Source organism: Piliocolobus tephrosceles, chromosome 16 (assembly GCF_002776525.5).
Source record: "Piliocolobus tephrosceles isolate RC106 chromosome 16, ASM277652v3, whole genome shotgun sequence".
NCBI classification, from domain to species: Eukaryota; Metazoa; Chordata; class Mammalia; order Primates; family Cercopithecidae; genus Piliocolobus; species Piliocolobus tephrosceles.
Window position 1 is genome coordinate 76,718,056 of NC_045449.1, and position 15,861 is coordinate 76,733,916.

General features: G+C 55.0%; 1 protein-coding gene across 1 annotated transcript in view; it reads left to right on the plus strand.

Annotated features, from left to right (window-relative positions):
* The window catches only part of TBCD (tubulin folding cofactor D), a 180,027-nt gene that overhangs the window by 106,863 nt on the left and 57,303 nt on the right, over positions 1 to 15,861 (plus strand). The window contains exons 13-14 of the mRNA XM_023194085.3: positions 543 to 699; positions 13,837 to 13,894. Coding sequence (XP_023049853.2) covers positions 543 to 699; positions 13,837 to 13,894 — 215 coding nt within the window. The remainder of the gene's footprint in view (positions 1 to 542; positions 700 to 13,836; positions 13,895 to 15,861) is intronic.

The window sequence follows — 15,861 nt, forward strand, 5'->3', positions numbered from 1 at the left end:
GTTTTGCATAGGAACCCTGCACGATGGTTCCTGAAGTCAGCACTGAAGGCGCCACGGCCAGCTTTGCATTTTCATCCTGGTTCACTGCAGACCTGCCGTGACAGCACGACTCCAGGCGCTGCCCGACATCTGCACCTCTCCCTCCCCTAAACCGGTGGCACCTCTCCCTCCCCTGAACCAGTGACTCCTCTTCCTTCCTGCCTGGTGGGAGCTGCGTTTCCTTGAGTCTCCTCAGACTCGGCAGACCCCAGGTGGCATTGTGTGCTGTTCTGAAGGAGCTTTTGCTTCTTCATGTCACTTTTAAAAAATCCTTTCACTGGGTCTGAGTTGGTGGGCATGTGTCTTTTTTTCGGAGGCCTGTTTTCTGACCAGGCCATGGCTCTCACAGGAGCCCCAAGCCTCTGGGTGGGCTCCACGTGGCTTGTGTGCCTCACTCATCTGGCGCCATGGCTGCGCGCCAGCCCTGAGTCCTGCTTCTCTGAAGCCTCACGCGTTGCCCGTGTGGTCTGCTCCTCACCATCTTTTCTCTTTTCCTTGCCCAGTTGTCGCTGTGATCCTGAAGGCGCTGACTTACGATGAGAAGCGGGGTTCCTGCAGCGTGGGCACCAACGTCAGGGACGCCGCCTGCTATGTGTGCTGGGCCTTCGCACGTGCCTACGAGCCTCGGGAGCTGAAGCCCTTTGTGACTGCCATCTCCAGGTAGGCCCATTCGTCGAGGCGCCTTGGACGCACCGTGTCCCCTGGCGGCACTGTGTGTCGTCTTCCCTGTGAGAGGTGTGCACGGCAGATGCTCATGAACAGCTGAAATTCCTTGACCAGAGGATCTGTGACAAAGCCACCGCTCGGAGGTCAAGTTCCTTTTCTGTGGAGGAGCAAGCAGAGCGGAAGTGTGTGGGAGGAACATTCTGGAGGTCTTGGCCACCCTGCAGGCAGCAGATTCTTGGGGGCAGGTGGAGGCACCCTGGGTGGCGTGGGAGGAAGCAAGTGAAGTGGGGCACGGGAATCGCCTGTGCGACTTCCTGCAGTCATGGATCTTACCGAGAGGCGAGTTCCTGTCTCTGTCTCCTTTCAAGTTCTCTGGAATACGGCAGGCATGTTGGACATGGAAGTCTTTAGACAGTGTTTGTTTTTTTTGAGGAGCTGGATTTTGTGTTTTTGTGGACCAGCAGTTGAGAGAATATTCAGTAGCAACAGCCTTCGCTGGCATGCCAGACTTCAGCTCCTCTGAGATGTACGTGAACACTTCAGAACCTCTGGGAGGGAGGAAGCCATTTTTCCCTCTGGCTTCTTGATGAAAGAACTGAAGCCAGCAGGTTTCATGTGGTCACCAGAACCTCAGAAGCTGTGCGGCCTGCGGCGGGTGGGCCCTGCCTCGGTGTCCAGTGCGTGCACCCGGCTGAGCCCCGTGGTGGTGTCTGGTACCAGCAACTTTCAGGAGCTGATACTTTTTGCTGAGGAAACGTGCAGAACAGATGTGCCCCCAGCGTAGGAAATGATTGGATTCAATCCAGCCACGTACGCTGGTTTTGTACCTGCCTTTGGACTAAAATGAGTTCTTTGTGCTGAAGAAGGCAGGCGCTTCCTTTCTTGTTGTGCATGAAGGAGCTGGAGGCGGGACACCGCGGAAGGCGACTTGGCGTCACTGTCCGTCATGGGCGTGTGAGCCCATGGCTGAATCATCACGAGGTTTCACACCCGCACTTCACCCGACAACTTTCACTAGGAAATGAACTGGGGAAGCTTACTTCAGCCCCCGTGGGGGTCACGGGATGCAGCGTCCGCGGCTTCCACCCGGAAGGGCTGCTCCTTTGGTCTGGGCGGCTGGGGCGCCGGTGGTAGATGCACCTGGTGGCAGGCTCAGGCTGAAGTGCTGGGTCCCCTCTGTCCCCCACACCCCGTGAGCACCCGCAGTGAACCCCCCGGGTGGAGGTGCCACTGGCTCTGTCCGACAAGCAGCTCGTGAGCCACACACTGGCATGGGCTCCGAAGGGTCTTGGTGACAGGCACTTTCTCTTGTTCTTGCCCACTGCTGTTCCATCTTACCAAGTACTCAGGAGCGCCAGAGAGGGAGCTCAACCCTGTTACTTTCCTGGGCCTGCAGCACGTGGCCGGCGTCTCGTAGTCTAGATTCTTGCATCAGCCTGAGAGGAGCCAAGGGTCCTCCTATCCAGGGAGGCCCTGTGTTTCCCAAGGCAGCTGTGAACATGCACATCCCTCCTGTTCGGCTCCTCTTCAGAGGACAGCAGCCCGGCTGGAGGTGCTGGTGCCAGTGTGCTGTGGAGAGCGTGGCTTACCTGAGGGCAGGGAGGTCTGGGGTGGCTGGGAGCAGGTGTGGCCTCTGTCCGCTGCTGTCCCCAGTGGCCACTCTGGTGGCGCTGCTGGGCAGGGACTTGGCTGCTGGTGGTCTTCAGAGAGCAGTACCTTGCAGAGTGGAGCAGAGAAGATGGAAAGACGGAAAGGCCCGGCTTTGGGCCCCTGCTGAGCTCCTGAGGCCCTGCCATGTGCCGGTGCCGGCCTGCAGCCCTGCTGTCTGTGTGCGGGAGCTCTTGAGTGTGATCAGCCTCAGGAAAGGCTCTTCCTGTTACTTCCTTGCCCTGCTCCTGCACTTTTAGGAAGTTGATCCTGCAACTAGGCAGTGAAAGCAAAACAATTTCTCTTACTGTTTATATGATAGTCACAGAATGAGAAAACTTACACTGATACCTCACTCAGTTTCTTTAGCAACCCTGCGAGGTGGGCAGGTGCCACCGCATTCCAGTTTCACTGAGGAAGTCAGGACAGCACTGAAGACACTTGTCCGGCACCTTGTGGCCGACAGCTTCTGAGCCAGGCCCGTCTGGGCAGCAACTCCCAGGCCCTGGCCCGGGGCTCGGCGCTGCCTTGTGGCTGAGAAGCTCCTTACCACCTTCTGTGAGGCCCTGGAAAGACCCATGATTCAGATGGGTGACGTTTGCGGCTGAATCCGGCTCCTCAGATAGTGGCTCCCATTTCACAGTGAAAATCCTCACGGATTTCCTTTCCAGCCTCATATTTTGTCTAAGAGTGTCAACGTCACTGGAACCTGGGCCTGCCCTTCCTCCTGGGAGGAACTCTCTGGTCCAGTGTCACAGGAGGGGCAGGGCCAGGGCTGAGGGCTGGCACAGGAGATAGGGGTGAGGCAAAACCCCCACTCACCTGGGAGGGCGTCTAGGTGGGCACGGAACCCAGCGCCGCATGGGGGCCGTAACTCATTGGTTCTCTGTTTTGGGGGAAAGCTGATCCCACTGGAGGGTGACTGTAATGAGAGTCTCCAGATCAGGTGCTGACTTTGGAGAGTCGTAGGCGGAACCATCCGAACAAGTAAAGTCCCCACTACTGGACAGGGCTCGCAGCTCAGCTGGGGCCGGAGAGAAAAGCCATGAGCAAGAAAGTTCTTACTGAAGGTCCTGGACAGGCAGATTAATAACTTCTGCCTTTGGCAACGTGAGACCTCATTGTTCCAGAGTAAAATATCTATAAAAACCTGCCGGTGTGTGTGGAACCTGGCCTCGGTGTGGGTGTGGAAGGCTGGGGGCCAGCCGATCGGTAGTCCTGGTGCAGGCGGGCCTGGGTGTGGAAGGCTGGGGGCCAGCCGATCGGTAGTCCTGGTGCAGGCGGGCCTGTGCTTCGTGAAGGAGGTTGGCGCCGCTCGGTGACCTGCTCGCTTATTCCTAGGCCTGATTCACAGAGGCTGGGGCCTTCACAGAGGCTGGGGCCGCTCGGTGATCTGTTCGCTCTCTCTCAGGCATGAACCTTCCGGGCTGGGTTCCTGTTCTCTTGCACAGTTTCCACAGGGGACCCTCTTGCTCCAGGGTCATCTTCCTTACTTCGGAGCCCCTTGAGCCGCCCCTGCACAGGCTCCTGTAGGCCCCATGAGGGTCCTGACCGGGCTCCTCTTCTGGAGCAGCTGCCGCGTGTGGACCGGCACTGGCATGGCCGTGGTCTGCCCAGCTGGGTGTGGGGTTGAGCCCATTGTGCTGTGGGGGTACCCCCGGGGGTTGTGTGGGGGTCCCACGGTGGGAGGTGTGGTCGGGGTGAGTGTGACTTCTGTCTGGGGCACGTTGGGCGGGGCATGCAAAAGGGGGGCCCTGGGACTCCTGAGTTTCTGGGTAAGGCCTGAAGGACTGTAGGACGCACCGTGGGCTGCAGGCTTGAAGAAGGACGTGAGTTTCTAGAGTAGCCTGGACTACACAGCGAGGTCCTCCCCAGCATGTGGCGGGGCTGGCGTTGGCCTGGGTCCCACTTGGCTTTGATCTCGTGGGGCTTTGGTTTTTGGACGTCCTGGATGGGCCTCCACCGTGGCTCCCGGGTTCCCTTGTGTGCACTGCCCACACCGAGCCTGCAGCTGCTGGGGCCTCAGGGCTCGCAGCTCACAGGCTTCTGATGCCTTAGCCTGGAGCTGGCATTGTGCCCCTCTCGCCCCTTTACCTGTGCGTCCCGGCCGCAGACCCAAGGGTGCCCTTGGAGCCGTGCCCGCCGGCCTGGGTGTCGGGCTTGTCCAACGGGTTCTTAGAGAACCTGGGCCCCTCCCTGACCCAGGCAGGCTCCAGGCATCCGGCCGGGCGGGCTGTGAGTCAGGCTGCGCCAGGCTGCGTGTGGGATGCTGCTGGTGCGAGCCTCCCTGCCCAGGAGCCCTGCTGCGCACCAGGGTATCGGTTGGGGTGTGCCCTTCCAGATCTGCCTCCCTTGGTTTGTCATAAGTGACCACATTTTAATTACCAGCTTTTATGCCCGTCAATTTGGGAACGTGATACAATCTTGATTTCTCTTTCACAAGCTCTTCAGTGGGTCCTGGAGCAGTGCATGCTTGGGATCAGAGCATCAGAGTGTAATTTTCGCAGGGAAATGGGGGCAGCAGCCGCTCCTCACTCCTAGGGTGCCTGGCTCTTCTGAGAGTCAATTCGGGGTTTGGTGGCTCACTTTTTCTAATTGTTTCCTAGCTTTTTGCTAAAAAAAACCTTGGATGAACTGTTCTTCCACCTCATGGTGTGGATGTATACTGTCCCTGTTTTATAAATATCAAAAGGAGCTTCTCAGGTAACTTTTCTCCTGTTTTGAAGGTAGCGTTGGTTTTGAAAACCTGATTTCCTCAGTGTTGCACACAGGTAGCTTCAGAGGTGGGATAATTGTTGGAGTAGCCAATGGATTTTGCTGACCAGCTGAGTGTGATTCAGGGGCAGGGATACTGTGAAGTTAAAGTGGGACAGAGTGGTTGTGTGTTATCTACAAAATCCCTCCTAACCAGTAATCACAATCTCATTTGCAAGAAGGAAAAGAAAGCCGAGTCCTATGCTGCTGTTGCCATTGTGCGTCCAGTGATTTCCTCACCTGAAACTCTTTTGTAAGCAGCTCATGTTGACATCAGCTCCGCCCAGGCAGCCACAGGGCCCTCCCCTGCCTGTGGGCAGCCTCTGACTCTCGGCCTCCACCTGGAGCAAACCTGCTGAGCAGCGCGGCCCAGGGAGGATCCGCCGAGGCCTGCAGATCCGAGATCTCTTCCTCGGGGGCAGGATTGTCCTGGAAAATCAGGAAATGGCAGGCATTGCTCAAAGCTACGTCTTGTCTCACTGGTGTTTTTCAGTGGCACAGCTTCCAGGGGAAGACAACTCTTGTTTTTCAAGAAAACTTAAGTGGCCGTTACCGACCAGAGTCCTAACCCCGTGAAACCTGGCAAATCCTGCCTCCACGTCAGCTCAGGTGTGACTCGAAAGCACTTAAAAAGTTTCTCGTGTTTTACCACGGTGTGGATTAGTGTGAGCTTTGGTTCTTGGGGGTTAGGAGAATTCAGCCATAGGCAGGCCCAGTTTTACGTGAAGGAAGATATGATTTGCAGCTTTCAAAAAACAGGGATGGCTAACAAATTACTAGTCTGATATTTTTAAAATGTTTGACTTTCAAATGACAGAATTATTGTTACTTAAGGTAAAAACGGTGTAATTGGCTTTTTATTGCTATAAAATACTATATAAATAAGAAAACTTGAGCTGGGGTGAGGTCTGTACTTTGCCGTACCTGCCGAAAATGAGGTGCCCGGAGCTTGGGGCAGGTTGAGGCGTGCACTTCCCCTTGACAAGGACAGGAAAGAGAATCCCTTTCTGTTTGACAGAGACCATTTCTCTGTGTTGGGAAATCCTAGTGAAGTTTCATATAAACTTCTCCAGCGAAAGCAAACGGGCAGGGACACCTGGAGCGCGTGTCAGCGCAGACAGGCCGGCCCGTCTTGCGGCCTTGCAGCATCTCTCCAGGATCCCGGGGACAGGAGATGAACGTGGTGACTCACTCAGGGTGTTCCTGCAAAGGGAAACTGGGAGGCCCACGTGGGACGTTGGGTGCCCTGTTGGAGCTGTCGTTTAGGAAGGAGCTTTTATATTTATATTTAACCAGCATCATTAAACCTGTTTGTATTTATTTCTCGATGAGCCAGTTTTGTTCTGAGAATGAGAAAATTAGAGCCGTTTTAATAAGTGTGCAAATCAGGACCGTGTTCAACTTGTTGTAGGTCCATATCTAGTTGATTGCTTGAATTAGCTTGGGAGTCTGCAGTTAGTTAAAAGCAGTGGTTTTCAGGCGTTGCTATATTTGTCCTACGACTTTCTGTGAGGTTGGGTAAAAGACACACACAGCAGCAACTGTCGTGACATTGACTTCTCATGGTGCGAGCCAGCTCAGTGGAAGGGGGCCAGGCTGTGGGCATTCCTCCCGAGGCCAGCTTTGCCTGCGGAAGCCCACGTGGCTCCCCAGAAGCTGGCCTCCGCACCACTCTTGCTTCAGGTGAGCTGCCCGGCAGTGTGGCTGTGGCTTTGCGCAGCCGTGTGGTCTGTGTCCAAACTGCTGAGCACTGCCGGGAGAGGACGCCGGGAGCTCCTGGTGTCTCCTGGTGTCAGCTGGGCTGGCTGCCTTAGCGGAGCTGTTGAGCTGGACTGAACAACAGTGACCTTAGAGGATTGGACCTGGTTAGGATGGTAGATGATTTTAAGTTTCTTCTCTTTCTTCCATTCTTTCCTCATTAATCAATGTTCCATACTTTAAATATAGTAATTTAAACAAATAGCAAGTTTCAAGAATTCAGTGTAAAATGTGACCTTTCAGTATTACTGGCTGGAGCCAGAGTCAATAAAGATGTAAGCCTATGTTCCTCTTCTGGCAAATGTTAAAGGAAACCAGAAATTCTTGATTAGTATTTTTCCCTAGAACACGTGGCTTTATGGGTTTTTAAAAATGAACCTCTTGTTCATGTGTAAATATGACACAAATTTCTATGCATTCTGAAAAGATTTAGAATGAACTGCCATTTGTGGTTAAAAATAGCTGTTACATAACTTTTTTTTTCTCTTCTTGAGACGGAGTCTTCCTCTGTCGCCCAGGCTGGAGTGCAGTGGTGCAATCTCGGCTCACTGCAACCTCTGCCTCTCAGGTTCAAGCAGTTCTTCTGCCTGCCGAGTAGCTGGGATTACAGGAGCACACCACCATCCCCGACTGAATGTTCTGTGTTTTTAGTAGAGACGGGGTTTCACCGTGTTGGCCAGGCTGTTCTGGAACTCCTGACCTTGTGATCCACCCACCTTGGCCTTCCAGAGTGCTAGGATTACAGGTGTGAACCACTGTGCCCAGCTGCAGTTATAGAACTTTTAGTTATCAAAAGATCACGTTCATGTGTCTTGGTCAGTTTAATGATTCTGAGATTTCGTTAACAAAAGCCATTGTGATGTGTTGAAATAGGACTGATCTTTAAACGTTCGTGCTGATGAAACGTGAGCTCCCTTTAATTTTAAACCCGCGTTTTTCTCTTATTTAGGCTATAGTTTGTTATAAAGAGTGTAGAGAGGAAAAGGGAGTGCTTTCTGTTAATAGAGTTTTTCTGAAATTAAACTCAAAATTTTCAGTTTCAAGTGGTGAAAGCAGTGTTAACAGAAGGCTTCCCAGATACTAATACTGGGTCTTTTAAGATCTTTAGATAATTAGTTGCTTTCCAAAATAACTTTTAATTCTGATCTCATTTTAGACTTCAAGAAGAATTCCAAAACCAGTAGAGTTTTTCTAGACCCTCGACGGCGTTCTCCAACGTGAACATTGCACATTCGGAAGCCAGGAGGTGCTGTGTGGGATAAAGGCCACTAAGAGGCTAGTCTGCCTGGGACCCCCCGTGGCACCTGGTGGTCCTGTGCCCTTAGCCTCCTTTGCTCTGTGATGGCTTCTCAGTCTTTGTATTTCTTGATGTTTGGGCACTTAAGAAATAGGTTTTATTGAGATTAATTCACCTGCCATAAAATTCACCCCTTTAGGGTCCACAGTTCATTGGTTTTTAGTGTATTCTCAGACTTGAGACCTCACCCCAGACAGAAGCCACGTGCGCCAGGTCCTGTCACCGGCTCCAAGCCCGGCACTGCCCGCCTGCCTTCCACCCCTGTGGATTTGACCCTGAGACCTCCAGAGAGGACTGGCCAGGTGTTCTGTAGGATGTCCCTCTCTCCGTCATGTTTTCTCGTGCGTTACTGGAAAGAGCAATGTGAGGTGACCTGCCCTCCTCTGTGTGCTGTGCTGGGCCTGCAGCGCCCCACGACGGCTCCTGCTTGGTCTGGACCTTGATCCCTGGTCAAGATGGGGCCTGCCAGGTGCCTCCACTTGAGGGGACTGTGTTTTCCTCTGTAACTAGCAATGTTCTTGGAGGGTACTGGAAGGCTGTGCAGCATCCTGCTGTTTCTCCTTCGGTTTTCACCCCAGCCGAGCTGTCCAAGGACCTTGTTGTGGTCTGGTGGTTAGTTCCTGTTTCCCACTCCGACGTTCAGTGATCGCAGCTCGTTCTTGGGGAAGCCTGGTTCCTTCCCAGCTTTATTTCGTCATTCGCTCCTGCCAGTCGGGACTCCTGGGTGCCCATCCTGTTAGGGGGTTATTCTCTAACACTATTGTTATTAATGTTGTTTGAGTTATAATCTAACACTAACTATTGTCATTAATGTTACTGAAATTGCTCCAGCTTTGGCCACTGCAGGTTGGCTTCTGTGTCATTTCAGCAAGATCCTGTTCTTTTTTTTTTTTTTTTTCCCGAGTGTTTTTTCTTTCCTTCTGGCACCACAAGATGCACGTGGCTTATCTTTCTGCCCCTGTCCCAGCCTTGGCACCCACCACTTCCCGGGAATCTCAGATCCTCTCAGTGGAGAACGGTATTTGGAATCCAGGACGCTGGGCTTGGCCTCAGCTGCCTCTAGGTTCCCTCCCTCCTCTGTAGCTGAGCGTGTGCCTCTCTTCACAGTCCACGTTTGCACAGACACCGGCTCTAGCCCAGCTTCCTCCTGGCCTCCCTTCGCGTGCCGCGTCTGGGCCTCCTGTGCAGCACACTCTGCTGTCACGCATCTGACGTGATTTCAGAGCTGCCGGCCCACACCTGTGTGAGCAACAGACTCACACAGCGTCCCAGGGTGGGACACTCTGTGCATCCTCCCCACCCCGGGCCTAGCATTGCTGGGGCCATCGCTCGGGTCAGCCCTTCTGGCACTGCTGGTCCGGGATGCAGACACATCTGCCAGTTCCCTCTGTGCTGGTCTCCCCAGGTCTGTGATTGTTGCTTCTTGAGTCTGCATGTGATCGAGTTCTACAACTCTAGCACCAAACAGGACAGTCCATCTCCCCCCAAAACTCCCCAGTCTGCTCCCCAACCCTGGGCCACCATTGATCTGCTTTTGGTCCTGATAGTTTACCGCTTCTGGAGTGTCTTAGATACCAAAATGCACAATAGGCTTTTGATTCTGGCTTCTTTGACTTGCAGAATGCCCTTGAGACTCATCCCAGTGAGCTTTCCTTTTGTTGCGGAGTGGCATGTTACTGGACGGACATGCCGGTCACAGGCCTACCCGTCTCCTTGGGTATCTCCCGTCCTTTCTGGAGGCTCAAGGGGGCTCAAGGGAAGACTCTGCTTCCCTGCCTGAGTTGCCCACATTCCTTTGCTCATGGGCCCTTCATCCACCTTCACAGCCAGCCACGTCCACGTCTGGCTGCATCCTTCGCATACCTTATGCCTGTGACCCTTTCTTCTGCCTCCTGTGTCCGTCCTTCCTTCCCCCTTCCTGTATGGATTTACCTCCTTACCTGTCTACTTATCAGTCTGTCTAGATGGGGTCTTGCTGTATTGCCCAGGCTGGACCCAAACTCCTGGGCTCGAGGGATCCTCCTTCCTCTGCCTCCCACAGGCAGATAGAGCACAGGTGTGGCCAGGGCCGCTGGTGTATGCCATTGTGTTTGGCACCCGCTGGGCTGCAGGAATAATCCAGGGCCCTCTCCCCATCTTAGGGTCAGCTGATTGCCAACCTTAATTCCCCTTTGCCACGTAAAGGAACGTGTTTGAAGGGGGACACCCCATCTTTGGGAGGGGGTGTTATTCTGCTGAAGACAAGGGTGTGGACAGATGTGCTGTGACCAGGGTGGTTGGGCTTAGGACTTTGTTGTTGTTTTTGTGGAGGAACTGAAAGACCTGGGTGTGCTGCTGGATGCCCCAGGGATCTGGCCGGAGGAGGCAGGTAGAGAACAGGAGTAGGCGTCCAGGCCCTCAGGGCAGGTAGCGGGTGGGCTTCCGTGGTCTTGGGAGGTGCTGGGCCCGGAGGCATCTGCAGGAACTGCAGGTCCCCTACCGCAGGCTCCCCACACAGTGACGCCCGTCTGTCTGTCTGCAGGAGCAGGAGGGGCTGGACGGGGAAGACGCAGGGTCTGTCTGAGCATAGCAGTGACTCGTTCGTGAGGGACTTTGTTGTTGCCGTCTCCCTAGGGTGCAGAGGGCGGTGGCGTGGCCATCCTTGCATTGTGAGTGAGCAATTGGCCGAGGGGTAGACTTTGGACGGCTTGAGGCGGAACTCGGAAGGAAGCCGTGTACTCCCATAGCTCTGGGCTTTGTTTGTGGCTGTGGCCACACAGGGCAGGGCCTCAGGGCAGGGAGGCCAGTGCTTTTGGGAAGGGCCTCCCCCAGCCCTCAGAAGCTTCCCACCCTATTCCCCTTGGGGATATTCCCCTTCTGTTTTTTTTTTTTTTCCTGGCTCTGGTTCCTGGCTTTTGTTTGCAAGGCTGGCTGGACACTGCAACCACCTGGGCTTGCTGCTGTGGCCTGGACGCTGGCGTCTGTCTCTGCCCGCTGGTGGTCTGCATACCAGAGCTGAGAAGTGACCCTGTGGTAGAAGGAGGCCTTTCCACACCGAGACCACAGGTTGTCCCTTCAGTAAGCAAGCGTTTCTCTGAAATGTGAAATAAATGCTGTATCCACTGGTGATCCGTGGTTGTTAGTGATTAAACCGAGTAAACATAGCTCATTCGGCCACTTGCTGCTGGCGAGGGATGTGGAGCTTCTGCACCATCCTGAGGAGGTCCCGGAACGTGGGTCTGGGCTGTGCTGATGCTGGAGCAGCCGGCGGAGAGAGCTGCTAGGCCACTCCGGACAGCCCCACACCCGCTCTGGATGGAAGCTTCTTGCTCCCAGCCGAAACGGGCCTGCTGCGGGGGCTGGAGGGGCCCCTGTGCTTGAGCCGCAGGGTACCCCATGCCTGCATGCCCTCCTGGCTTTGCCTGTGGTTGGTGGCTGTGTTTTGGGCTGTGTTGATGGTGTTGTGGGGCCTCTTCTGGGCCTCAGCGGGTCTGAGCTTGACTGGGATGGAAAATGCACCTGGTGGTTTGTATTGTGTTGTTTCTGTTTTGCTTAATTTTGGTTGCCATTCTTATTTCCAAAGATGCTTCTACGTTTGTACTGTATTTTTAGTTTAATTTCCCACCCTTTCCATCCACAAATTTCTGTTTTTATTTTGGTTCTCGGTGACCACACACTCTTCTCTCTCTCCCTTTCCCTCCTGCTCCCTCCCAGGCAGAGCCTGTGAGACCTGCAGGCATTTCCCCAGAATCGAGGCCCTCTCGGCCATCCAGCTGCTGCCCCACCCAACCTTTGGCCTCTCCCGGGGCTCCTGGTTGGTTGGGCGTCCCTGAAGCCCCAGCAGCAGAGCGCTTGGTCACGAGGCCCGCGTCACATGCCCTAGCGTGTCCGAGGAAGCACAGAGTCCAGCCGCAGGGAGGACTTTCTCAACTGGCCGTGGGGTCAGCTGTCCTGCTCCTCCTTGTTTGCTGTGGGCTCACCTCTGTGGGCTGCTCACTCAGACACACTCCCACCCATTTCTCTTGCCTCCTTCAGTCTCTGCCCAGCACCCCGCTGTCAAGCTCCGCCCCCCCCCCCCCCCAAATGCTAGACACGCTGGAGGAGACTGTGGCCCCAGAACCTGAGTCGGGAGTGCGAGGCTCTGTGGCATCTTCTGGGCCATCTCCGGGGCCTGGAGCAGGCACCTGTGCCCAGCGCTGGAGGTTGGGGGACAAGTGCTCTCTCTGATAAATGCCCCCGAGTTTCAGCTCTGTGGCTGTAGTTTGTAGGTCTCCTGGCTCAGCATCCCCAAGCTCACACCCTCGGGACTCATGGGGCCGAGGAGGGAGGAGCGCAGAGAACATGAGGATACAGGAGCCCCTTGCCTGAGAGGTATGCTGTGACCCTGGAGAGTAAGGCCAGTGAGTCTGGGTCTGGGGCGACAGACAGTGTGAGATGCAGAACAGGCGGGACGTCGCGTACATTGTGGCTGGTGGGGCCGGCGCCTCACACACACGCCCTGGGAGTCAGGGTGTGGTGCTGACAGTGTCTCTGGAGCGGGGCTTACTCTCTGCAATGGAACCCACACGCTTTTCCTCAGCTGGATGTATCTTTCACATTTAGCTTGTTTAACAGCAGAGCTGGTGAGAGGGCGCACAGCTGGCATCACCACTGTCCCCTGTGCGTGTCCCCGGCATCCTTCATGTTGACACGGGCCCTGCCCCATGGCTCAGGTCTGTCAACTTCCCTAGAATGAGGCAGAGCACTTGGCCCCTAGGAGATCTGGAAACCAGGAACCTGGGAGGCGCTGGCGGCTGTGGAGGCCGCTTATCTCCACGTGTCTGAAATTCTGTTTTCCACCTTTTCCCTTTAGGCTGGTAGGAGGCACAGTCTCTCAAGCCTTCTTTAGAAAGGGTGATTGTCCTCTGCCCTGCCCCAAACCCCCTGTGTTCTGTGCAGCGTCCGATGAGAGCGTTCTGGGTTATTCACAGTAACTAAGCTGGGTGATCTCACGAGAGGACGTAATGAGGCCCAAGGAGTCTGACGGGGGCCAGGAGAAGCCTTGTCTGAGTGTGGCTCGTGTGGGGGCAGTGCCTTGGCATCCGTGTGTGGTGCGGTGGGTTTCCTGACACTCTCTGGAAGGGGCCTCCGCCAGATACCCTGCCTGCAGGGCCTCAGACCCCTCTGGGCACGGTGGGTGCTCATGCGTTTCTGCAGAGTTAGGCTGTGTGTGCGGCGTGGTCTGCAGGGCCTGGACAGCCCCTGCCCTGGGGCATTTCTGTCGGCCACCTTGGTTTGCCACCGCCCCTGACCCCCCAAACGTTGCCCGTTCTCGTCCTCCGGGGCACCCCATTTCTGTCTTTCCGTTCACTGGACCTCCCCTCCTCCCACTCCGCATCAGCACAGCAGGCCAGGTGCGTTCTGCCCCCAGGCCCTGTCCTCACGGCTCTTTGATCCTGCGCCCTTGGTGTGCACTGTCTCGTGGCTCTCCTCAGAACCAGGGTCAGCCACCCCCAGCTCCCGCATGGCGTCTGGTGTCTTAGGGGTCACATGTGTCTGTTTGCGGTGCCTGGGTGCCTCAAGCTGCATGTTGCTTGCGGGGCATGTCTGAACCTCAAGTGGGCTTGAGTCGTGAGAGAAAGGCTTTCTCGTCGATACTGTGTGGTCTGTACTATTTTACAGATTTCTTTTTAATTAATCCTTTCTCGTTTTCACAGCGCACTGGTGATCACCGCGGTGTTTGACCGGGATGTAAACTGCAGAAGAGCAGCCTCTGTAAGTTTCTCGTTTTGATGTTTCCTGTCACGAAGGTGGGGGGGAGCCTGGTCTCCCCGATGCTCCTCTGTGCGCTGCCACCCGGTCAGCTCACCTGTCAGCAGCAGGAGCCGCGGCTTACTGTCTGTGGGTGTCGGGGAGGGCCGTGGCTTCAGCGTGTGAAGGGTGGTCAGGGTTAAGTCCCCACACCCCAAGCATCCCCAGAGCTGCAGCCATCACTGCTGGGGGTTGCTGGGCGATGCAGGCGAGTGGGACGGTGTCCGATGACAGGTCTGAGTACAGGCAGCTGCGCGCCGAAGACGCGAAAGAGAGTGGGTTCTGTGAGGGTGGCCAGAATGTGGTGGCGGGATGGTCACTCACCAGGTGACTTTGAGCCTCAGGAGGGGCTGTTGCGAGCAGTGGTCAGCTCTGCTTCACCCGGCCACACTCGCCCGGGCCTTGCTGGATATGGGGCCTGCAGGACTGGGTGCGTCTTGATCACAGATGGCTGGTTTCCTCCAGAGGGAGCTCTGTGACGTTTGGGGTGAATTCTGGGTGTGAGGAGCGCTAGCTTGCTGGCCAGACTACTTCATTTGGCTCAGAGCTGGGCTGGAGTGAGGCCTGAGTCTCTTGGGACCCCAGAAAGCGGGCAGCTGAGACAGTGGACCAGTCTCAAAATGAGAGTCTTGATTTCAGATACAGGTAAGATGCTGAACACGTTTTAAGAGGGTAAGAACGGAGAGGCAGCACTTTGAGAAAGAGGGAGGGGTGAGGTTGGCTTTTGGTGATGGGCTGGGCCCATCCTCCTGGGCTCGAGCTGCTGGAACTCTGTGTCCAGGCTCAGTGGGCTTAGTGGGAACCTGTTGAGGGAGCCGTTGACGCTCCCGTTACTGTCAGACTCAGGGGCCAGGGGGCCATGGAAGGGGTGCTGGGACTGGTGAGGATTTCCTGTCAGCCCTGCGGTGTGTGGGACTGTGCAGGTGCAGAGTGGGTTTTCTCTCTCACGTGCAGGAGCTCAGATGATGCCTTGAAGTCTTTCTAGTCATCTTCTGCAGCTTGTGGTGGCCTGCCTGCTGTCTGTGTCCTGAAGCAGTGAGAAGTCTTTCTCTGCCTCAGGTCCTTTAAAACTAGAGAGAATTCAGGAGGAGAGCTCAGAGGCTCTTTTCTGTCCCTGAAGCTGCTCTCATTTTGTCTTCAGTGTCAGTAGAAAAACCTCATAATTTTTTCGGGAAGTCGTCACATTTTTGCCCTGATATTTATCCAAAGGCAGTAATTGTAAGACTTTGAAATATAATAAAATCTTATGTTAAATCTGTACTTAAAAATAAGCTTTTAGATTTTCTTTACTGCAACCTAAGACATTTCATGGGAAGCAGTAATAAAATTAAAGTACTTAAGCTTCTATGAACCCTGAATATGAGGTGAAATAATATAAATCATTTTTTCACATTAAAATCCCTTTAAAATGGCAATAAATCTTTTCTGATAAATACCACCGGAGTACACCTCGCTTACCCAGTAGCTTGCAAAATTAAAACAGCCAAAGGTAAAAGATTCCCTGTTTGAAGCTTGTTAGGAAATGTGAGGATGGAGGGCCTCAGCATTGGGAATCATTTTTTCCAACTGTGGAGCTGCTGCTCTCAGGTAAAGATGCCTCGGTCTTCCTGGCTCAGCTGGGTTCCTGGTCCACGCGGTCTCACTGGGGTGGTGACCCTGCCCTGTGGGGCCCGTGGCTCCCCCGAGGCTCAGCTGGGTTCCTGGTCCACGCGATCTCACTGGGGGCGGTGACCCTGTGGGGCCCCGAGGCTCCCCCGTGGCTCAGCTGGGTTCCTGGTCCACGCGGTCTCACTGGGGCAGTGACCCTGCCCTGTGGGGCCCCGAGGCTCAGCTGGGTTCCTGGTCCATGCGGTCTCACTGGGGCGGTGACCCTGTGGGGCCCCCTGGCTCAGCTGGGTTCCTGGTCCACGCGGTCTCACTGGGGCGGTGAC